At 50.5% G+C, this 24587-nt stretch overlaps 1 protein-coding gene across 3 annotated transcripts in view; it reads right to left on the bottom strand.

Annotated features, from left to right (window-relative positions):
- pald1a (phosphatase domain containing paladin 1a) overlaps positions 1-24587 on the bottom strand; it is a 69866-nt gene that overhangs the window by 19654 nt on the left and 25625 nt on the right. For 2 of the 3 annotated variants that reach the window (XM_064314340.1, XM_064314347.1), the window contains exons 8-18: positions 23458-23609; positions 22979-23090; positions 21333-21437; positions 20672-20767; positions 20276-20410; positions 20073-20189; positions 19702-19881; positions 19386-19583; positions 18657-18797; positions 18022-18093; positions 17416-17556 (exon numbers count right to left, since the gene is read on the bottom strand). In XM_064314340.1, the coding sequence (XP_064170410.1) occupies positions 17416-17556; positions 18022-18093; positions 18657-18797; positions 19386-19583; positions 19702-19881; positions 20073-20189; positions 20276-20410; positions 20672-20767; positions 21333-21437; positions 22979-23090; positions 23458-23609 (1449 nt within the window). The remainder of the gene's footprint in view (positions 1-17415; positions 17557-18021; positions 18094-18656; positions 18798-19385; positions 19584-19701; positions 19882-20072; positions 20190-20275; positions 20411-20671; positions 20768-21332; positions 21438-22978; positions 23091-23457; positions 23610-24587) is intronic. The other variant, XM_064314357.1, reaches the window with a different exon arrangement.

The raw sequence follows: 24587 nt of genomic DNA, 5'->3' as shown, positions 1-24587 counted from the left end.
CTCTCTCTCACACAGACTACATCACGCGCACACACACACACACACACACACACTCTCTCTCTCTCACACACAGACTACATCACACACACACACACACTCTCTCTCACACACAGACTACATCACACGCACACACACACACTCTCTCTCTCTCTCACACACACTCTAAATCACACACACACACTCTCTCTCTCTCTCACACACACTCTAAATCACACACACACACTCTCTCTCTCACACAGACTACATCACGCACACACACACACACACACATACACTCTCTCTCTCTCTCTCACACACACACTCTAAATCACACACACACACACACACACACACTCTCTCTCTCACACACAGACTACATCACGCGCACACACACACACACACACACACACACTCTCTCTCTCTCACTCTCTCACACACTCTAAATCACATACACACACTCTCTCTCTCACACACAGACTACATCACACGCGCACACACACACACACACATACACACACACTCTCTCTCTCTCTCTCACACACACTCTAAATCACACACACATGCACACACACTCACTCTCCCTCGCTCTCTCTCTCTCTATCTTTCTCTCTCCCTCAAACACACATTAAATCACACAGAATTTAAATGAAAACTTAAATATTAAATTGGCCCGATGCGTCTAATGCGCAGTGCATGACTCAGATGTTCAGAGTGGCTGAGGGTTTGTCTCTGAAGCACTCCGGATCGAGCGAGCTGTCTGCTGCAGTCCGTCCGCGGAGAATCAGTGCCAACCCGTCTTCATAATCAGACATTTAGGGATCAGGAGCAGGCAGCAAATAGGTCTGCACAGACAAATGCTGTCAATTACTGAGCAACATGGCAGCGGCGTAACGAGGTCAGCGTACGTGCCCCCCCCCCGGCGCCCCCTCCCCCCCCGGCTGATCTGCTCCTCCGCAGATTTCCTCATTATTCACCCTCTTCTGAGCACAGGTGGGTCCAATGCGCAGTCTGACATTTTGCCTAATTGCTCGATTGATATCATCTTCTTTGAGTAGCCACTGTTTTAGCGCAGTTATTCCAGTCCCCTGACCGAGCGACAACAGGCTTCACAGAGCAGTTAATTAAACTAATTAAGAAAGCGGTCCTGATGGCCTGCGGCGGCCAGCGGCCAAAGCAGGAACGAAACGGCGAGCGCTCGTCAGGATGAAACGGGACGCGTGAGGGACGCGTGATGAAATGGCTTTAAAGCGGTGACATCACCGCGTCTCTGTGTCTCTGGACCGAGCGCTCCAGGCGATCCCGTGCCGTAACGGATTCTACTCACGCTTTACAAGCGACCGACTTTCAGACACGAAAGAGAAAGAAAGCCCAAGTCAGTTTAATACCAGCGCTAAAATAACGAGCACTTGGTGGGTAATGAATGAGCTTTATATTTCCAAATCAAGACACAGATATAACATCTTTTGTGAAAAGTGAGACCTGATTAATTTTTCTCCAGGCGTAAGAAGCGACACGGTGAGCGGCTCCTCCTCCCGGGCCCCCGTGTGTAAGGGCCTGCAGGGAAGGGTCTGGGGTAGGCCCCCGTTTGTAAGGGCCTGCAGGGAAGGGTCTGGGGAATAAACAGGAGGAATCCAATGCAGGGAAGGGTCTGGGGTAGAAACAGGAGAAATCCAAACTGTGGAAGGAAAAGGGGGAGGAGGGGGGCTTTTCCACATTCAATGATTCTCTTGTCCCTTTAATTTCCTGTCCAAGGTTAACAAGCAGTATTAAGTGACATCCGTGGCCTTCTGCTGCCTCCAGTTTCCAATAAAGCCAGAGACAGACCAGCCCAGCCGGCCCGTACACTGAGAGCTCTGTTGTGCAAGTAATTCCACTTTCTGGACTCTGGTGCAGCCCCACATTGACAACAGGTCTGTAGATTAACCCTAACCCCACATTCACAACAGGTCTGTAGATTAACCCTAACCCTAACCCCACATTCACAACAGGTCTGTAGATTAACCCTAACCCTAACCCCACATTCACAACAGGTCTGTAGATTAACCCTAACCCTAACCCCACATTCACAACAGGTCTGTAGATTAACCCTAACCCTAACCCCACATTCACAACAGGTCTGTAGATTAACCCTAACCCTAACCCCACATTCACAACAGGTCTGTAGATTAACCCTAACCCCACATTCACAACAGGTCTGTAGATTATACGTGGTGCCCCCTCCGATGACACAAACACCGACTGACACGATTTGAGCCAAGTCTCAAGATCGCTTCCCATGTTTAAAACAAAAGACACTAATAAATAAATATACGCCCATTCCTACAGGAGCACCGCCCACACAAAAATAAATCAGCATCACATAAATCATAACATCACATAAAACGCCTCCATCATAAATCAGACAGTCTTCAACAATCAATTACATCATCGGACAGGAATTCAGACCCCCCCACCCCCCCAGAACAATCACACACCCCCAATATCCCCTTCCCCCACAATGTCCCCACAGGTACTTTCTGTCTGCCACACAAAGTCCCCACACATCCTGAATCTTTGACGGCAGAGCACATGCCCCACAGAGGCACAGCCAGGTGGAGGAGCCAGGTAGAATCCACACACCTGCTCATAGAGACACACAGTCACACAACTGCACTCACTCAGTAGAATACAGCAGTAAAACGCAGTTTGTTGTGGCTGCAAGCTCACATTAACCCAATGAATATTCTGCTCAGTTACACACATACCGTGGTCCGCATATCCCCCAAATCCTTTATAGGCTTCACTAGTGCTTGAAATAGGGAGAACGGTAAGCCAGCGTACCAGACTGAAAAAGCTCCCCGTGAACAACTGCAATTTAAAAGCGTCATACACCTGGTTCACAGGGGTCACTTTCAGGCAGAGACAGACGGACGGGAGCTCAGGGCGAATGAGAACCCGTAGCCCCCCCCCCAGATGGGCCGGGGGGGGGTTAAGCTCAGATGCAGTCATTTATATCCCCGAAATCAAACTGAGCAGGGCAGGCAGACAGATAGACACCCGCGGTGGATGTTGGTCTGGCATTATCTCTAAATCCCATGATTCCTCCAGGTATTCCCAGACCAGGCAATTCGATCTGCTGCAAAGCCGCAGTTCTGTGGCTTTACAGAGGCAGCTGTGCCGGGCTGTGAAAGGAAACACGGCGCTACAGTGAGCGTGCACGTACGGCCGGGCGCCAGCAGCGCATCACACACATCACACTCACATCCTACACACATCACACTCACATCCTACACACATCACACTCACATCCTACACACATCACTCTACACACATCACACTCACATCCTACACACATCACACTCACATCCTACACACATCCTACACACATCACACTCACATCACACACACATCCTACACACATCACACTCACATCCTCCACCATCACACACACATCCTACACACATCACACTCACATCCTATACACCACTCACACATCCTACACACATCACACACACATCCTACACACATCACACACACATCCTACACACATCACACTCACATCCTACACACATCACACTCACATCCTACACACATCACACTCACATCCTACACACATCCTACACACATCCTACACACACAATCCTATCACACATGCCAATCCTACACATCCTACACACATCAATCATCCTACCATCACACTCACATCCTACTCAATCTCATCAATCTCCACATACCTGACAAACTACCATCCGCTAATTAGCTTAGCATTCAATCTGCACATCTGGATAACTGACCATCGCGCTAATTAGCTTAGCATTCAATCTGCACATCTGGATAACTGACCATCGCGCTAGTTAGCTTAGCTTTCAATCTGCACATCTGGATAACTGACCATCGCGCTAGTTAGCTTAGCTTTCAATCCACGCATCTGGATAACTGACTACGGCGTTAGTTCGCTTAGCTTGCACCAGCCCTGAGCTCTTTTTCCTTCCTGCCAGGCCCAGTGACAAGCTTGTGGGAGGTGTTACTAGCACACGGTTACCCAGCATTCCACACCCCCTCCCCATGGTCTGGGGCCCTGGGACATGTTTTTCCCCTCTTATTTTATAAGGTGGAGGACGGGCACACAGGACCTCTGAATCAGGCTACAGGCATCCCCCAAAACATTACAGGGGGGCCGGGGGTGTTCACACCCCTATGCCTTCTGTCGGGTTTGACCAATCAGTAGAGAGGCAATAAGCACTGCCGGAGAGCTCTGCTATGTTCATCTCAAACCCAGGATGAGCGGAAGCGTTCGTTTTTTACCTGCCGCCCCTGCAGCGCGTTATGAGATAAACAGCAGGACTCATGCTGGACCAGCAGCTTCTCACACGCGTCCTGAAAGAGCTGCACGTGGCGCACACCCCCGAGCTGCACAGAGCCTTTACAGCCCGTCACAGGCAGGAGCAGCGGCTCCTAATGTCTTTCACAGGCTGCACCCAGACCCTGCTCTGTTTCCAGCTGCAGGGTGTTGTGGGAAAGGCCGTCCCGAGTTTAGGAGGACCAGTGTGATGTGGCAGTGTGGACAGAATTCACACACACCAGTACGATGCTTTCTCTGACACAAAGCAGCAAGCTCTCTGATACACATGCTCTGCATTCTATGTTAAAACTATATATTTATCACATCCTACAATTACTCCACCCACGTACGTACTCTTCTAGTTCCCGCTGAATTAGACCTTAAGCAAAACATTTTTATCTTACGGCTGGCCAAAAAAACTTTATCTAACTGCTGATGAACAAATATAAATCATCTATTTTGCTCGATCGCACAGCTGCAGTAAATTATGTCATAAGCATGCAGACCAGCGTTCCAGAACCCCATAAATGTGAAGTATGGAATGCTCCGTGAAGTCAGTCAGCCTACTCCTATCACTGATTCAAGGTTTGAGAAAATTTGAGTTTCGAAAAGCCGCAGAAAAAGTCCTGCATTGAGTTCTGTTATCAGAGTTTGCCTTATTGCCTTCAGCCCAACCTCTGACCTCCAGGGGGAGACGACATGTGACCCTTTGGTCGTCCCTCTGAAGGGCTGGGCGGTGAGCTGGGGAGGCGGAGCAAGAGGCCGCAGACGACCGGGGGGGCGCGGGGGGGGAGGTTGATTTAAGTGGCCTGTGTTTTGGCTGCAGACCAAAAGTCCCATTTTTCCACCATTGAAAATGATGAGAATTCAGGATTCATTCAGTAAATCTGCATTTGTGTGAAAGCACAATAGAACCTCGGGGAATGAAGTAGCGTAATAAGCAATTATGCCCAACAAAGCGCCCTATTACCACCACTGCAGAGAGGGGGCATTTAAACAGGAGCAAGTCACAGCTGCACCTGAGAGAAAACACCCCAAATAGCCCCAAACACTATAAAACCACACAAAGCACCGTGCAATACAGGCTTAGCTAAAGAATACATGGAGCAAAGTCAATTGTTTTAACAGTTTCTTGAAACCAGGAAGAAAAATGTTTTTCTGTCATAATACAAATGACAAGGACAGCAAAAGTTGCAGCAAAAATATTTTCAAAAACTATACATTTCATTTTTATTGAATGTCACTTGTAGTGTAGGTTTCAGGATAGAAGAATATATGGTGCTTGAGAGTACAACCAGAGACTCGTCCACAAGAGGGGACAGAAATGAACTGCCAGGTCTGGATAGGACGTTAGGAAAGTGGAGAACTAAAACGAGTGCATGTGAGAGATTGCAGATCCCTGAAAAGGAGGCCAAAGCCCAAAGCAGAGAAAAGCAACGCTCTAATGAGATCTCAATTACAGCTTTAATTACTGCAGATAAAACGCATGCGAGCGTTACGGCTACAGACCCCGGGCAGCCCATTCGCTGCATTAGGCTAACGTGGGGATGTAGTTACAGGATTCCAATCAATGTATTCATCACTTTCATATCACTTTCAAAGTTGCCAACATTTCAGAGTGTTGGACACCCTTCATTCCCAGCGTGGAGAGATCTCGTAGGTTCGACTGTAGGAAGGTTTTATAGTATTTCAGTGTTCGACTTTGTGTAGTGTAAACGTCAGATGCCCCAAAATAAAAAGATCCCCTAATTCAAATAGATGGGAGTATATGCTCAAACAAGATAAACCCAGTAGACTTTACAAGATGTGTAATAAATTTCAGCTGCTGCATTAAAATCTAAACCATCCCAAGGTCCAGCACAATTTAAGCTTTCTGCTTGTACAGCAAGCTCGCGGGAGCAGCAAAATGTAACCTTTTCAACATTTCCAAAATAAAAACATAAACTTTAAAGTCTTATTTTCCTGGGAATACAAAAATGCACTCCTGCTTTTTGCTGTAAAATTATTTTGAATCTGAGGAAAACATTTTATTTCTGTGAGACGTGTGGAGGAGTCCACAGGACCCCACGGCCCCTCCCCGCCCGCCCGCTACCATGGCAACTTCTGCACTGAGACCATCTCTGCTTCCTCCCCATCTGAATAAAGCGGAAAACACCTGCTCCTCTTTTTAAAATCACAACAGCCCCCATTATTTGTGCAGCTGACTAAAAAATCACACAAAACACATTGTGAACAATAAATATCATAATTCATAACCAGCAAAGGCAAATGTGCTCGATTCAAGCAGTTCAGCAAATGTCCGTCACGCAGGCTCTCATTCTCCATCTGTTCCTGCTAATGTGAGATTCAGACGGCCGGTCACGTTTCAGTGGGTGCAGCTCCACAGTCAGAATGCAGCCCGATACTGAAGCGGCATGTGATCATCATGAAATGGGACAGAGAGGAAGTGTGTCTTAAATGTCAGCATCGGCTGAAATGAAAGCATCACGCAAACAGCCTTTCAAATGTCTTTTTTTATCCATCTTCATCTGAAAGCACACACAAACCTTCTGCAGGTTATGAAAGTGTACTCCTTAAGCACACTTGTGTGCATTCCACACAGGCTGGCAGGGAGAGTGCATCACATCAGCAGGACCGCGGGCCAAGGCCCAGAGACAGACGCATCATTTCAGAAGACACAGAATACGCTGCTGGTCTGGCCAATGCAGTCGCTCTGCAGGCTGCAGGGGCTCTCGCGCTATTGGCTGAGGCAGCACAGTTCCCCTCTGGTGGCTGCAGAAGCTCTCGCGCTATTGGCTGAGACCGCGCAATTTCCCGCAGTCTCTCTAGCTGGTCACTGCAAATACCACCCAGGAGGATGAAAAGGCCCAACCCCTATCCCAACCCCTGGGGCGGGGCTTTCATTGATCTTGGCTGTTAAGTGTTAATTAAAATACTAATTAGCACAGATATTTCCAGGCGGAGATCATATTGACAGATGTGTGCTTCCCTATTGGCGCTGGACCACAAAGCCACTGTGCAAAGCACAGAAGAGTGAGAGTGACATCGTTCCACTCCAAACCCGAATCCAGGCCAACCCGAATCCATGACACCCCGAATCCAGGCCACACCAAGTGGCTTTTCGCTGGAGGACGTGTGGTTCCACCCATAGGGGGAGGGGGGGTTGATTAGAGTAAGCGGCTGTGCCGCTGTAAGCACAGCTCTCTGCCCGAGGTGCTGTCCAGTCTCCACTGCGCTCACGTATAAACCGCGTACGTTCTCCTGCAACCTGCACCGCTCAGCATGACCGGAGGGCCCGCGGAGCCAGCATCCGAGCCGCATCCGAGCCGCATCCGAGCCGCATATCTGAGCTGCATATCCAAGCCAGCGGGCGGGCTGCGTGACTCCAGAGTCATTCCCGCCGGCTCAAATGAGCTCAGCGCGCACCAGCGGCTAATTTTACTCCGGCAACCCAATCCTGGCTTAGCGAAATCCCCCAGATAGCAGAACCGCAGCTACAGGGACGTGCCCAAACACTCCGGCTCGGCTTTAAGTGCTGTTATTCTGGGCCCGCAGACCAGCGCAATGATAGGTTTGGTGGGGGGAGGAAATGACAGCCCTGTGCAGAGCCCGGGGTAAGGGACGCTGCTTTCTCAAAACGCCGAGAGGAAGACCGGACCTATCAGCGCCGGCAGCCTCGAAAACAGACCTCCCAAACTGTGACAGGAGAACCCTGAGGAACAACAGCCCCAGAGACGGGAGAACCCTGAGGAACATCAGCCCCAGAGACGGGAGAACCCTGAGGAACAACAGCCCCAGAGACGGGAGAACCAGGAGGAACATCAGCCCCAGAGATGGGAGAACCAGGAGGAACATCAGCCCCAGAGACGGGAGAACCCATGTCTTTCCCTACACCCCCCAACAGGGTTTGCGGACCCCCCCGGGAAACAGATTAAGGAGACGGGTTGAGGGGGCATGTTCCCCCCACATTACCAGAGCCCCCGCTGAGCACCCGCACACTTCCTGTCTTCCGGCTCGTTCCACCACACGCACTTAGAACCAAGGGCAGAACAAGCCTCACATCCCTTTAGAGAGGCGTGCGCAGAGCAAGCCTCACATCCCTTTAGAGTGGCGTGCGCACAGCAAGCCTCACATCCCTTTAGAGAGGCGTGCACACAGCAAGCCTCACATCCCTTTAGAGAGGCGTGCACACAGCAAGCCTCACATCCCTTTAGAGAGGCGTGCACAGAGCCAGCCTCACATCCCTTTAGAGAGGTGTGCACAAGCAAGCCTCACATCCCTTTAGAGTGGCGTGCACACAGCAAGCCTCACATCCCTTTAGAGAGGCGTGCACACAGCAAGCCTCACATCCCTTTAGAGAGGCGTGCACACAGCAAGCCTCACATCCCTTTAGAGAGGCGTGCACACAGCAAGCCTCACATCCCTTTAGAGAGGCGTGCACAGAGCCAGCCTCACATCCCTTTAGAGAGGTGTGCACACAGCAAGCCTCACATCCCTTTAGAGTGGCGTGCACACAGCAAGCCTCACATCCCTTTAGAGAGGCGTGCACACAGCAAGCCTCACATCCCTTTAGAGAGGCGTGCGCAGAGAAAGCCTCACATCCCTTTAGAGAGGCGTGCACACAGCAAGCCTCACATCCCTTTAGAGAGGCGTGCACAGAGCAAGCCTCACATCCCTTTAGAGAGGCGTGCACAGAGCAAGCCTCACATCCCTTTAGAGAGGCGTGCACAGAGCAAGCCTCACATCCCTTTAGAGAGGTGTGCACAGAGCCAGTCTCACATCCCTTTAGAGAGGTGTGCACAGAGCCAGCCTCACATCCCTTTAGAGAGGCGTGCACAGAGCCAGTCTCACATCCCTTTAGAGAGGTGTGCACAGAGCAAGCCTCACATCCCTTTAGAGAGGTGTGCACAGAGCAAGCCTCACATCCCTTTAGAGAGGCGTGCACAGAGCAAGCCTCACATCCCTTTAGAGAGGCGTGCACAGAGCAAGCCTCACATCCCTTTAGAGAGGCGTGCACAGAGCCAGTCTCACATCCCTTTAGAGAGGTGTGCACAGAGCCAGCCTCACATCCCTTTAGAGAGGTGTGCACAGAGCCAGCCTCACATCCCTTTAGAGAGGTGTGCACAGAGCCAGCCTCACATCCCTTTAGAGAGGTGTGCACAGAGCAAGCCTCACATCCCTTTAGAGAGGTGTGCACAGAGCCAGCCCAGCTGCTGCCGCCCGGGCGCCCGTCTCACAGGGGGATGTGAGCACGGCCGTTATTTATGGGGGGGGGGGGTGACTTCAGAGTTTACAGAGTTCCCTTAAGTCACTGACAGATAAAGGAGGGTCTGTTATCCACGCGCATTACAAGCAAAGCCACAGGCTCCGTTAAAAGAAAATGCTATTATTTTATTCTCAAAAACCGCATGCCAAAGGCAGCCACACAATCCGTCCAATACCTGGGTGTGAATAGCTGCAAATACTGAGTCACCTCCCCCACCTGTCTGACCTTAACCCCCCCCACCTGTCTAACTCCACCCTAGTACCTCCTGTACTCCATCTTTATTCTTTATTCTATAATACCTAGAGAAAGGCATACCTTGACACAAAAGTAATATTATCAACATAAAACACATGACTAAGGGATAACTGTTTTATATGCCGTACCAATGACTCAAACATACACAAAGCTGAAGTGCCAGGCCAGCTTTAAGCCACAGTAGGTAGCATGCGCTCCACATGCATTAAAACCAGAGCTAATTTTGGGTCTACTACACCTCGCTGCTCCATGTATGTAGTTTCAGAGGTGGCAAGACAGCACCATCTGTCCTGCTGAGTTTATTTAGGGGGGGTCTGGTCATTCATTAGGCTGATGCCTTTATCAGTCCTGAGTTATTACACCAGCGTCCAATCCCGTGACCGATGAGCGCGTCAAGGCCTCCGCTTAGAGACGCAGCAACCGAACTGTCACCAGGGGAACGCGAGAAACGAACAAACGCACCACTGTGACAGGCAGCTCCTGTCCTGAGTGCTAAATCACACCGGCCGCACACATCAGCATCACCCAGGAGGGGGCTACACCCCCCCCCCCCCCCACAGGGGAGGCAATCAATCTGACCCGCTCTCATTCTGCAGACAGCCAGATGCTTCTGCACCGCGTGGTTCGGTCTCCATCAGAGCTCCCAAAGCCTCGCACACATGTGAGTCAGGAGAAGGGCTGTGAAATTACAGTAATGACTCGTGGGAGGAAAAGAGACCACAGATATTTCACATTATTATAGATGATAATTATAGATCATAAATTTCCACGTTGCTACACAAGCGCATGTCTACCCTTACCTACGACCAGTTTGTGGCTCTTAATGCCTGCTTCTGACTTCAGTCTCTACACCCAGTTAAACAAGCCAAAGCAGATCAGATACAGCCTGCAGTACTGAGTTGTTGTTCACAGTTAAGGCACCCATTAAACACACCTAAAAGTAGCCTGAACAGATTGCAATAGTCAAATAAGATAACCCAAACACAGGCACTTTGTTAGGCTAATTTCCAATGGAAAATCTTTACTGTACATGAACTGTAATATGAAGACCTGCCTCATATCAAGTACCATTCACACGAGCTCTCGCTGCACACATCTGATGCACAAGACGCACACTGTAGTTAACCGATTTCAGACAAACGAGGACAGTCCATTCTGTGACCGTTTCAACCTCTCCCCACACAGAAGCACTTAAATACGTTTACATAAAACAAAACTGCAGAATCATTTCCACACGCGAGAGCTCACGATTTCATGCCCGTCCTTGGATATCTCACTGCTGGGAGAAACATTACTAAAGTAATGCCTGGCACGGTTTGCTCTGGGAACACTCATTCCACATTCCACACATTTTGTACATTTGAACCAAAGTTTGTACTTCCACTTCAATCTGAAACATTTTTCTGTGGCATTTAAAGGTCAGCAGTATCACTTCTGTGATAATGCCTCCCAGGTAGACCATCATTTTAAACATGGCCGCCTCCCCTCTCCCTCTCGCGCTTCACTGCAAATCGACTCAAATCTGCTACAGCTGAAAATGGCAGGTAATGATAAGCGTGTGCGTTTATGAGTGCCAGTGGGCTGAAATGAAACATTTTCTTTTGTCGAACTACATCTCTCAGAAATCACTGCAAGCTGCAGGAGGCTGCTCTAGAACCCTAATTAGCTGGTCGCTCTGGGAGTCTGAGCTGCTCATTTCTGACAAGACCATCACACGGGCTGGGGGGCTGGGGGGCTGGGGGGCTGGGGAGCTGGGGGGGCTGGGGAGAGCCCGCTGCACTAAAAGCCTAAAGCCGGGCACCCACCGCACGCGTATCGGCCGCGAGCGCACTACGCGCGTATTACGCGCGTAACTGAAGCGTAGTTGAAGTACTGTTATTACAACGGCAGCGGGCGACGTCGTCTCCACCAGATGCGAACGCGTCGCGTACCGGCTGCGAAGCTCGCGCGACACAAGCGAACTGAAGCGTAGTTTTTCGCTTCTGTTCTATTTTTTCGGCTTGTCGCGCGTCACGTTGGCCTGTTTATACACAGAAATATGCTCTAAAATGCTAGGTATACATGCTCTGACTTATATTTCATTCTTATATTACTGGGGGTGTGTCCCTAGTTACCTCCCAGATATTTTTTAAGCAGCTAAAAAAAATACAAGCCTTTTCGTTTTGTAAAAATAAATAAATAACTGGAACCTGGGGGAAAGGCAAACTTAGTTTCGCTGTCTTATTTTGCGGAGGGGGTGGGGTAAATTTGAAAATACACCACAGAAAGACGTAGGCTATTGAGTGACGTAAAAGGGAATGCACCGAGCAGCGGTTTGTTAGCTCGAGTATTGGAAGATAGTTTTTAACCAACCATTGCTCAGCCTATTTGACTTCTCCGATGTCTTCGTTCGCCGTGCTTTCAAAAAGGGCTTGTTAATAAAAATCAGATAATCCACAGAGCTTTAAAAAAATCAGATTATTTAGTGGTCTTGCCGATGAAAATGCACCTATTTTATAAATGAAGTTGTAAGCAAGCCTTTATTGCACTTGTACTTCAAAGCTTCCGGTGTTCATGGCGTTGTGGTGTTCATATCCCTTCAAGATTAAAACTGTTACTGACTTTTTCATGATTAGCTGATTTTACTAAATCTGATCCTATAAATGTTTTGACGTGAATGGCAAGACAACACGGGAATTCCCAATGGTTGATTACGGATTATTTATTATTATTATGATCATTGCATATTCTTCATGAAATTGGCACGCTTGTTAACCAAGCAAATAAATTAATACAGTTTGAGATTGATTGTTATGCAGGCTACGTTGCGATTTAAGTTTATGGTACTTCTTGAAAGCGTTTACTTTCTCACGTAGGCTATTTACGAGTTAACGAAATATTACCAAATTAACAAACTGAAAAAGGTCTCTCACCAAAGTATTCACTTAACCCATAATCAACAGTCGTGAACAAACATGAAATACACGATGTAAAAGCCCACTGCAGACTGCGAGAGCTACTAGGAATATATAGCTTTTACGCAAGCCTTTGCGCGACACAAACGGAACCAGTGGAGACACCCTACGCGTCGCGCCGTGCTGCTTCGCCCTGCTGTTTACGCGACGCATACGCGACGCGTGCGGTGGGTGCCCGGCTTAAGAACCTGCCTGGCCGCTTAGACGGTGTGCATAACTAATGCCTTCTTTTGCTCCCCAGTCTTGACCCAGTTTTGTAATTGGGCAACTTGCGTCAAACGGACTTCCAAATGAACTCAGTCTGAAGCCGCAGTGGGCCTTCCTCCCAATTAATCTTCCTCGTCCTCAAGTGTAACGTTTCCGAAAGGAACAGAGTGGCTTCCAGATTCCTCAGGAGAGCACCCCTCTCCCCCACTTCCCACCCCCAGCTGCACCTCCCCGCCCTCCCCTCCTCGGTCTCCTGATGACGTCCAGCACCTCCCCTCTGAAACCTGCTCCCGCTCCCAGCACCTCCCCTCTGAAACCTGCTCCTGCTCCCAGCACCTCCCCTCTGAAACCTGCTCCTGCTCCCAGCACCTCCCCTCTGAAACCTGCTCCTGCTCCCAGCACCTCCCCTCTGAAACCTGCTCCTGCTCCCAGCACCTCCCCTCTGAAACCTGCTCCTGCTCCCAGCACCTCCCCTCTGAAACCTGCTCCTGCTCCCAGCACCTCCCCTCTGAAACCTGCTCCTGCTCCCAGCACCTCCCCTCTGAAACCTGCTCCTGCTCCCAGCACCTCCCCTCTGAAACCTGCTCCTGCTCCCAGCACCTCCCCTCTGAAACCTGCTCCTGCTCCCAGCACCTCCCCTCTGAAACCTGCTCCTGCTCCCAGCACCTCCCCTCTGAAACCTGCTCCTGCTCCCAGCACCTCCCCTCTGAAACCTGCTCCCGCTCCCAGCACCTCCCCTCTGAAACCTGCTCCCAGCACCTCCCCTCTGAAACCTGCTCCTGCTCCCAGCACCTCCCCTCTGAAACCTGCTCCTGCTCCCAGCACCTCCCCTTCCCCACTGATGTTTTTCCACTTCGCCGTTCAGACCCAGGGCCCCGCATCAGCGGCTCGCTCGCCTGATTTAAATATTTTGGTTGTTTTTCTACCTTCCCCCTCGGCAGGCCTCAGCCACGGCTCTGCAGCAGAGATGCTCCAGACTTCACACCGCAGCACAACGCGCCGCTCTCTGCAAGTCACACACTTTTACATCACACAAATAAAGCAGGCGCCTGAACCAGCGCACTGACAGCACTTTAGAGTGATTCACCAGCCTGCAGCCTCACACAGACCAGCGGGGAGCCTGCTAATCACAAACACACTGCCAGGACCGCCAGGAGGCCCTTCCAAATCCATGCCAGCTCACATCCTGAATGCCTCAGCCCTGCCAGCTCACATCCTGAATGCCTCAGCCCTGCCAGCTCACATCCTGAACGCTTCAGCCCTGCCAGCTCACATCCTGAGGGGGGGGGGCTGGCGACGTGGAATTAAAACAATGGCACTGCTCTTCCCCGTCCCGTCCGTGCGCTCACCGATCCTGAATTCTAATGAGGAGATGGACAGGTCCCTGGAGGTGGGGGAACACTGACCCCTGATTGGTCACAGACAGGCTGCTCTGCGTCTAATGCAGTGAGGGCGGGACCTACTGTACCTTCATTAATATTTCCTAAGCGAAGAGACCCCCCCCCATCCCCCATCCCCCCTCCCCCACCACCTAAACCTTTCCGTGCTCTTTTTCGCCTGAGTGAAAATACACTTCCCTCTATCAAAGACACATTTTCCGAGCCCTGTCAGCGAGCGGGACTGCCGGGGGGGGGGGTGAGGGGAACAGGATGTGCCTTTCTCTGGCCCGCTGGTCGCCCGCACATCTGGCAGCGTTTACAGCGTTGCCCCGGCAGCATCAGGAGGCCAAAGGCCAGCCGTGCCAACCTGACACCCCCCCCCCCCTCCCGCCCAGCCAGGGGTCAAAGGTAAAGACCTCAGAACCAGCCAGAGATAATCGCCCCAGACAGCTTCAGCAGGGAAGAACAAAGCCCCCTCATTCATCACGCTCGCTCTAGAGCTGTGCGTAGTATTCCTTTAAGACAAAAACGGCTTTAAATCTGGCAGGAGCGGAGTGCGCGGTCTCCCCCTCCCCCCCGAGCCCCTCAGACACACGCGGTCCCCACCCCCCTCCCGCGGGGGGGTCCAGGGGAAGGTACGGCCGGTAGCGGGAGGACCGCCGTGCGCCCCAGCGCTTTGTTGGACGACGCTAACAGACGGCCTAGCGCAGGACAATGAGCCCCATTGAGCAGCGGAGAGGGAGCAGGGTTCCTCCAGCCCCGGACCCCGAGCAGCACACAGACCTGCATTGATCAGGACCGGCATTACAAATGGAAAACAGGCAGTCAGATGGGCCATTCAAATCCCCATCGCACAAAACCTAGCAACTGCCGCAAACAAAGAGACGTATTTTGTATATTCACATTGTCCTGTGCCTCGTATACCAGTTCCCTTCACCTCTTACATTCCAAGCAGACACTCAGAGACAATCAGGCAAAAACAAGCGTTTTAAATAAAGTTTCATGTCCCCCATTCTCACTTTCTCACTGAGATTTCCTGGTGGACTACAGGAAGCAAGGTATTCTTTATCTGTTCTTTCAAATAGGTATTTTTAAATAAATAAAGCAACATATTCAAATGCCTTTCTACTTAAATCAGAAAATCTTTTCTCAATGACTGCACATTCCAACAAATTGCCAGACTGATGTAAATACTCAAACAATTATTTAGATTTACTTTCAATAAATCCAAAAAAGAAAATTTACTTCTACATTAATTTGCATTTATTTGACTGCCAAATACAGTATCGATCTTTAGATACTCAGTGCTCGTGATGCAGGAGGCGTTTCTCACGCGTTCATGCAGTTCAGTGAGCCACGGGACCCGATAACACTCCACAAATGAGAAAACAATTAAACGGAAATAACTGGGAACTGAATATTACCACGTCAACAGAGATGTGCGATTTCTTCATGTAGAGCTACGTAAGATCAGCTAAACTAGCTGTGACCTGCGGGGGAAAATGACCTTGTCAAAGCCACCACTTTGCTTAAGTTGTGCTTTTTTGTTATATAGCACATCTGTCAAGTCAACCGGAACGGAAGCGCATTGTAACCATAGTGAAAAGATATTTCCGGCTCAGTACCACGTAATAGCTAGAAATAGTTTTCATTATAACGAGAATTTTTTTTTTGTAAAAATTTAATTCATCCTGTTACAATGACATTCTCACGAATCCCATTATAACTCTCACTATAACAAGAAACATCTGAAGTGAAGATGGCAGGTTGATTACTCATCAAAAGGCAGTTTGACACCACCTGGTTATAAAGTGTAGCTCTCCAACATCCAATTCTGCGATTACAGAGAACTATTCTCACACTGAAATATTCATTATGATCGCTACTGCTATCGATACACATAGCATATCCAGAATGACACAGTATTTGTTTGGTGAAAACCAATAGCTCACATAGACTCTTCTGTAGAACACCATACATTTCATATTTCTTCCTGGTGAATGCACATTTACCACAATACTATCTAAAGTTATCTAGGTTCTTGCAAAGTCTCTACCCAAAACTAAGTAAAAATTGTTGAAGTCATGCACACAAGCCATTATCCAAGCTATCGGCCTTTTGTAAACAAACTCTAATTATTGATTGGCTATGTTTTTTTCTCGTTATAACAAGATCCTCCTCTCATTATAACGAGATGTCTGTTTGTTGTTATAATGAGAAAAGGATCTTATTTTTTACCAAGAAACTGAGCCAAAAATATTTTCCCTCTGTGGCAGCAAGGCACTGCCATAGACTGGGCATATTTAGGCTTTAGAATGTATTTAAAATATATTTAAATATTTTTAATTCCAGTAAAATGTTCTTGGTCACATTAAAGATGTAAGCGATCAGTGATTGAACAACAGATTTAGGAAACTACTATTCCAATACAAAATCCTCAAATACAAATCTAAATAGCAACTTTTAATAGCAATAGGAGAAGTATTTGCTTTACCTTCAGAGGGCAAACTCCGTGTGTGTGTGTGTGTGTGTGTGTGTGTGTGTGTGTGTGTGGGCCAATGCGTATGTGTGGGTCCGTGTGTGTGTGAGAGAGTGTGTGTATACGTGTGTGCATGCACGTGTATGTGTTGTGTGCGTGTACACGTGTGCATACGCATGTGCATGTGTGTATGTGCGTATGTGTGTGCGGTTATAACTTGATTAATAAGGATTAGATCACAATCTTACTGCCGCAGGAGAAGTTTCCATTTTCCAATCTAAGCGCAACAGCTGCATCCAATGAACCTTGACTGCAGCCAGGCAGCAGCACCATAGACGGCATCTGTTCCACTGTATTTGTAGGCACATTTTTATTTTGATCAACAGCGCCCACTGGTGGCTGTGGTCTGCCTAAAAAAGATATTTCCTAAGGGATGAACTGAACTGCTGCTGTGTTTGTGCACCACACGCCAAATATGCAGCAGTTAACTGCGTACACAGATATTCCACTGCACACACACACACACTCACACTCACGCGCACGCACGTGCGCATGCACACAGAACAGCTCCCTACCTGTCTGTAGGTGGAGATGATGATCTCACGCAGGTGGTAATGCATCGGGGTCATGGTCTCACTGACCGTGTCCAAAGCCACGTCCACTTCCCTCTTCATACGGTGGCCATCCGGGAGCAGCCTGACCAGCTGCATCACCACCTGCAGAGCACACAAACACACACTAAAAATCACACACTCACACAAACACACACGCTAAAAATCACACACTCACACACACACAAACACACACACTAAAAATCACACACTCATACACACAAACACACATGCTAAAAATCACACACACACAAACACACACGCTAAAAATCACACACTCACACACACAAACACACACGCTAAAAATCACACACTCACACATACACACGCTAAAAATCACACTCACACACACAAACACACACGCTAAAAATCACACACTCACACACACACAAACACACACGCTAAAAATCACACACTCACACACACACAAACACACACGCTAAAAATCACACACACACAAACACACATGAGCCGATACAATCAGAAACAAAATGGCAGCAGACGCCCCCGAGCGCTGGGATCAGAGGCCTGCAGCCGCGTGGGCGACACGCTCAGAAAAGGCACCATTACCTCAAACTCTCCCTTCGTGTATTTGGCATCAGGAACACTGACGATTTCATCATCGCCAAACTCAGGGAAACCCTGTAGAGACGGAGCACACAGACACTCAGATCCAGCGCACGGAACAGCACTTCACTGGAACAGGCTACAGGAGGACACTGAGACAGCAGACTGAAAGCACAGCATCACCAGAATGCAGCGTGTATGAATTAAACAAGGCTGATGCCTGCATCGTTTCGTGAAAACAAAATGATAAACAGCACAAACAAAGCAGGTGATTACAGGAATTAAACAAAATTCAAATACCAAACCCTAAAAAACCACAGAAAATCATCAGAATAAGTGAACTCGACGTGTACGAATGAGAAAAGCAGGTATGGGGCGTGGCGGTCTACAGGAGGAGAGGTAGAAAGAGGAGGAGGGGGAGGGGGAGGAGGAGGAGGAGGAGCAGGAGAGGGGAGGGTGAGGAAGAGGAGCAGGAGGGGGAAGAGGAGTAGGGGAGTAAGAGAAGGAGTAGGGGGAGGATGAGGAGGAGAAGGGGGAGGATGAGGTGGAGTAGGGGGAGGAGGGGGAGCAGGAGAGGCGAGGAGGAGGAGCAGGAGAGGCGAGGAGGAGGAGCAGGAGAGGCGAGGAGAGCGACCCACATTGAAGTGCCAGAGGGTGAGAGTGGCGGTCACCATGGCGGTGGTGGTCCTGCTCTTGCCGTTGAGGCAGTTGAAGACGAAGGCCGTGTGCGAGTCCTCCGCCAGAGCGCTCTTCATCGCCTCCATCAGCCTGTCAAAGTCCTGAGAACGACACGCAGGGATCAATGTGCGCAGACGATCATATACCACACGCATCTGCGCAGACGATCATATACCACACGCATCTGCGCAGACGACCATATACCACACGCATCTGCGCAGACGATCATATACCACACGCATCTGCGCAGACGATCATATACCACACGCATCTGCGCAGACAAACATATACCACACGCATCTGCGCAGACGATCATATACCACACGCATCTGCGCAGACAAACATATACCACACGCATCTGCACAGACGATCATATACCACACTCAGCTGCACAGATGCAGATTATATATCACACTCAGCTGTGCAGACACAGATCATATACCTCACTCAGATGTGCAGACAGATTATACACCACACTCAGCTGCACTTCACACATTCTGTGTTAGGGTTCTCCCAGTGAGAGTGGGGGGGCCTCAGGTGCAGAAGGCCATTATGGGAGCGTGGGGGGCGGGGGGATGTGAGGTGCAGTAGGCCGTTACAGAGTTCGGGGGGGGGGGTGGTACGCGGGGGGTGCAGTAGGCCCTTACAGAGTTGGGGGGGGGTACGCGGGGGGTGCAGTAGGCCCTTACCTCCTCCTGCGGTGCGCAGCAGTCAGGCAGCGGGATGCGCGAGTACACCAGGCCCTCGTGCACACTCTTGTGCTGGTTGAAGGTCTCCTGCACGGTCACACAGCTCTTAAACATCTTCATCTGCTTCTCCTGCTCCAGCGTCACCTCCAGCCACTTCTGCGCCTGCAGCACCTCCTCCTTCACCGCCGTCTCCAGCACCTGGGGGGGGGAGGGGGAGAACGCAGGAGGTTCCAGCACATTCCGGCATACAAACATGTAATATGATGAACAGGAAGACGAATACAACAAACAGGAAGTGAAAACTTGGCTCTCTCGCCTCGATCTGCGCCGCGTGGCTGGTCAGGACGGGGATGGGCTGCTCCGGGCAGGACGGCTCTCGGGGGGTGAAGACCTGGCCGTTCCCCTCCAGGACCAGCTCCTCCTGCAGGTTCACCCACAGCACCCGCGCGTGCCTCCTCTTCTCGTCCATCAGGTACGCCAGCACCGTCCCCGTGGCCTGAAAGCCCCGCCCCCAGCATGCCCCCGCTCAGTTTTAAAGACTCCTTCTGCGTCCCAGATGTGCAGATCCCAACAAATACACATCAACCCTATCAAGCTCTGCTAGAAGCAAATACATCAGTTGATCTTTATTCAGTATAGTGCTGTACTGAAATGAGACACTGACTCTGTGGGGGGGGGGGCGCTGACCTCGGTGCTGGGTTGGGCCATGCCGTACACCGGCATCTTGGGCACCCTGCGGAAGTTGGCCACCTTCATCTCCTTGCCCGTGCTCAGGACGTCCGGAGCCAGGAACTCGTTGGCCACCTGCAGGACAGAGAGCGTTACTGCATGAAGGTCCCACACGCAGACGGCCAGCTGCTAGTGGGAAATTGGGCAGAGTCACGCCTCACCAGCACACGCACGCCCCTGGTGACCAGGTCCGCCGGGGCGGAGAGCTCCGACACGCTCATGCACGAGAGCAGCCTGTACATCCAGGACCGAGCGCACATCCACCTGCTGAAGCTACACGCAAAGGCAAGAGGGTACTGCAACACACGCACACGCACGCACACAGACATACACACACACACACGCACGCACGCACGCACGCACACACGCACACAGACATACACGCACACACACACACAGACATACACACACACATACGCACGCACCCACGCAGACACACACGCAGAATCTGAGTCAATAAAGGATTAAAGACAATGCGTTAAAAAGTACGTAACACAGCATGGGGACAGGGTTGGGCCACCAAGAATTAGCAGGAACAGAACTTTGCTTTAAAATACCTGATCATGAAGATATGCATTGAAGGCTATCAGGTAAAAGTAGCGTTCCAAACTCTGCAGAGTCCTCTGAAGGAAATACTGTTTGGTGCTGCTTCCCTGAAGAGAGAAGGGGAGCCAGTTAGAGTCACAGGAAACAGGAAGTCAGGTTATAATGGAGAGCAGCTCTCATATCGCTGCCATTCAGGCAGCTCAGCTCTGTTTCCCTGTGTCCAGCAGGTGGGACAGAGCCGTGGGGGGTGAGGCGGGACAGAGGCACGGGGGTGTGGGGTGCGAGGCGGGACAGAGGCGCAGGCGTGTGGGGGGCGAGGGTAAAGCCCGCTGGAGTGTTTTAGGCTGGGGCGAGGCGGGACAGAGCCGCGGGGGTGTGGGGGTGAGGTGGGACAGAGCCGCGGGGGTGTGGGGGGTGAGGTGGGACAGAGCCGCGGGGGTGTGGGGGGTGAGGTGGGACAGAGCCGCGGGGGTGTGGGGGGTGAGGTGGGACAGAGCCGCGGGGGTGTCAGGCTTAACGCACTCACACAGCCTGAAAGCAGGGCTTTGTGTCAGCCAAAAAAACATGTTTATGTCACAATGTACACGTGTGTGTGTATGTGTGTGTGTGTGCGTGTGAGCGTAGACACACACACACACACACACACAGTATATACCCTTCAGCACAGCTCACTTGAATCTGGTAATCCTCTCCGATGCCCTCCAGCTTCCTCTTGTTCTCGTAGATGGCCTCTTTAATGTCGTGCATCTCTGAGCACTGGTCAATGGCCCTGTTCACCTGCAGCACACAGAGCGGAGCGTGAGTCACACCAGCGTGGGAGGCTGGATACGAGCCTGAGCGCACAGTCCTCACACGCTGGGGGGGGGGCACTGCTGGGGAGGGCCAGGGCCTGCTCCTTCCAGTAAGAGCAGCACTTTCAGCGCCCAAAGTAGAAGCCGTCAGAAACTCTGTACGAAGCCATGTTCTAGCTGCTCCAACATGCACAGATTCTCTGACTGGTTTGGAATCCGCACTGCCCTCTGCTGGTCACTAACACACACTAACCCCATTAATACGCACCAGCCCCATTAATACGCACTTAGCTTCAACAACTGGACAGAAGACAAAGTGCTATGGCTCTGTGCCGTAAATGATATGAAATTATTCCGTTTATCAAATGTTGCTAAGAAATCTCAGAGTGCTTTAGGAAGCCCCCGTAGGAAGCAGTGTGGTTCAGCAGGGCTCTTATTAGGGAGGGGGCTTCGGTTCAGGAGGGAGGGGGCTTCGATTCAGTAGGGAGGGTGTTGGGTTCAGTAGGGAGGGTGTTTGGTCAGTAGGGAGGGTGTTGGGTTCAGTAGGGAGGGGGCTTCGGTTCAGTAGGGAGGGTGTTTGGTTCAGTAGGGAGGGTGTTTGGTTCAGTAGGGAGGGCGTTGGGTTCAGTAGGGAGGGTGTTTGGTTCAGTAGGGAGGGTGTTGGGTTCAGTAGGGAGGGTGTTTGGTTCAGGAGGGAGGGTGTTTGGGTTCAGTAGGGAGGGTGTTTGGGTTCAGTAGGGAGGGTGTTGGGTTCAGTAGGGAGGGTGTTGGGTTCAGTAGGGAGGGGGCTTCGGTTCAGTAGGGAGGGTGTTTGGTTCAGTAGGGAGGGTGTCTGGTTCAGGAGGGAGGGTGTTTGGGTTCAGTAGGGAGGGTGTTTGGTTCAGTAGGGAGGGTGATGGGTTCAGTAGGGAGGGGGCTTCGGTTCAGAAGGGAGGGTGATGGGTTCAGTAGGGAGGGTGTTTGGGTTCAGTAGGGAGGGTGTTTGGGTTCAGTAGGGAGGGTGATGGGTTCAGTAGGGAGGGTGTTGGGTTCAGTAGGGAGGGTGTTGGGTTCAGTAGGGAGGGTGATGGGTTCAGTAGGGAGGGTGTTGGGTTCAGTAGGGAGGGTGATGGGTTCAGTAGGGAGGGGGCTTCGGTTCAGTAGGGAGGGTGATGGGTTCAGTAGGGAGGGTGTTTGGGTTCAGTAGGGAGGGTGTTTGGTTCAGTAGGGAGGGTGATGGGTTCAGTAGGGAGGGGGCTTCGGTTCAGTAGGGAGGGTGTTTGGTTCAGTAGGGAGGGTGTTTGGTTCAGGAGGGAGGGTGTTGGGTTCAGTAGGGAGGGTGTTGGGTTCAGTAGGGAGGGTGATGGGTTCAGTAGGGAGGGTGTTTGGTTCAGTAGGGAGGGTGTTTGGTTCAGTAGGGAGGGTGCTGGGTTCAGGTGGCAATGAGAGAGCATTTCACATGAATTACATCATGTCAGCTGTGTGAGCGGTTATCACAAAGCGCATAATTGAAAAACAGCAAACGGGCGGAAGTCAGTGACCTCATACCTCCTCCAGGACCTGCTGGCCGTCAGGAAGCTTGCCGATTAAGGCCTCAATTACCCGGAAAAGAGGCTTTGGCGTCGAACCGCCAGCATCATCCGCTCTGCCAATGACACAGGTATACTTCTGGTTGAAAACATCTTTGTATGTGAACATTCAACATTTTTAATGTACTTAGCATAATTGTTAGGTTTAATATTCTTTCAACATCAACCAGCAATTTGAGCACAATAGAGCACTTGCACTTCCCCAAAACATCTCCAAGTCATGTGGCACAAAACCTCACAGGTTGTGTAAATAGTCCTCTAACCCAGAGAGTCTGTGTAAGTTGTAATAAACAGGACAGAAGTGCTGCTTGTACACCACACACATCACTGCCCTTACAGAGCTGACCTGTAGAACAGACCAGCTCACGCCAGGTTTTAATACGTTTTTGGCTGCATGCGCAGAAGTCCCGGAGGACGTTTGTAAAGGTGCGCTCCTACCTGGCTTCCTCAGGCGAGCCTCGCAGTCGGTACAGAGCCAGAGAGCCCAGGATCATGGCCAGGTTGGTGCGTCCCACTCCCACCTGGCAGCTGAAGACCAGGGCGGGGAGGGGTCTGGACCCATCCCGTGTCAGCAGCAGGTTTGGGTTCTCCTGCATGGGGGGGGAGGTGGGGGGGTAAGACTCAACCTCAGCACCGCTGGAATCATAAGCTGTCAGCTACCACTGATTTCAGAAATACACCGCCATGCTGACACGATGTGCAGTTCACTGTTTTGTGCAAAGCACAGTGAGCATCTGGAGTGAAAACAAAGAGAACCTGAATCCACAGTTCAGTTCAGTGCAGTAAGCAACAGCCTCACGCCCAACTGAACACAGAGTTATGTGCAAATGTCTATTGCTAGCCGCTTGCTCAATATGACCAGTACATCAATCGGAGATTTAAATAATGCTAACGGTCAAATGAAGAGTTAAAAGGAATGAAAGTTAAAAAGGGAAAGAAACTCTCGTTTCAATCTGAGACCATATAAGCAGAGGGCAGGGAATGCTGGGAGGCTTCAGGAATGTTGAAAATTGAAATTATGCATATTTTACACACAAGTCACATTCCCCGTGGGGTTTGTTGTGAGAGCTAGTCACATCAGCAGCATGGTATATGGTTGGCAGTTGTATAAAAATCAGACCGATTCACAGGAAACTACGAAAATGTGGTAAAAATGGGAGCCCGGTATGCACAGCCATCCAGCCGTTTCATATACAGACATGTCATGTGCCTGAAAACCGAGCTTTGAGGGTATTAAATGTTCCCTGTTGAGCCCCATCTGACACAGGAAATAGGCAGTGCAGGAATAAGTTAAAGGAATTAAAGGCCAAATCCGGAAAAAGTGAAACACCATCGTTTATCCCACGCCAGTGTGCTCGCACTCCACCAGCAGAACTAAACATGTCAAGGAGACAGGATGGATGAGACGGGATTTATAGCATCACTTGTGTACACTTTTAAAAACGATTCCACTTCCCCCAGTGACAAAGAGCTGGGCTGTCACCTGGATACCATCATTCCAAAAAAGGAATAATCCACGGAATGGTTCGAGGGTCGAGATGAAAAGCAGACTGGGCTGGAGAGAGCCG

This window comes from Anguilla rostrata, chromosome 2, assembly GCF_018555375.3.
Source record: "Anguilla rostrata isolate EN2019 chromosome 2, ASM1855537v3, whole genome shotgun sequence".
Lineage (NCBI taxonomy): Eukaryota > Metazoa > Chordata > Actinopteri > Anguilliformes > Anguillidae > Anguilla > Anguilla rostrata.
The sequence above is the reverse complement of the archived record's forward strand: the minus strand, read 5'-3'. Positions and strand labels throughout refer to the sequence as shown.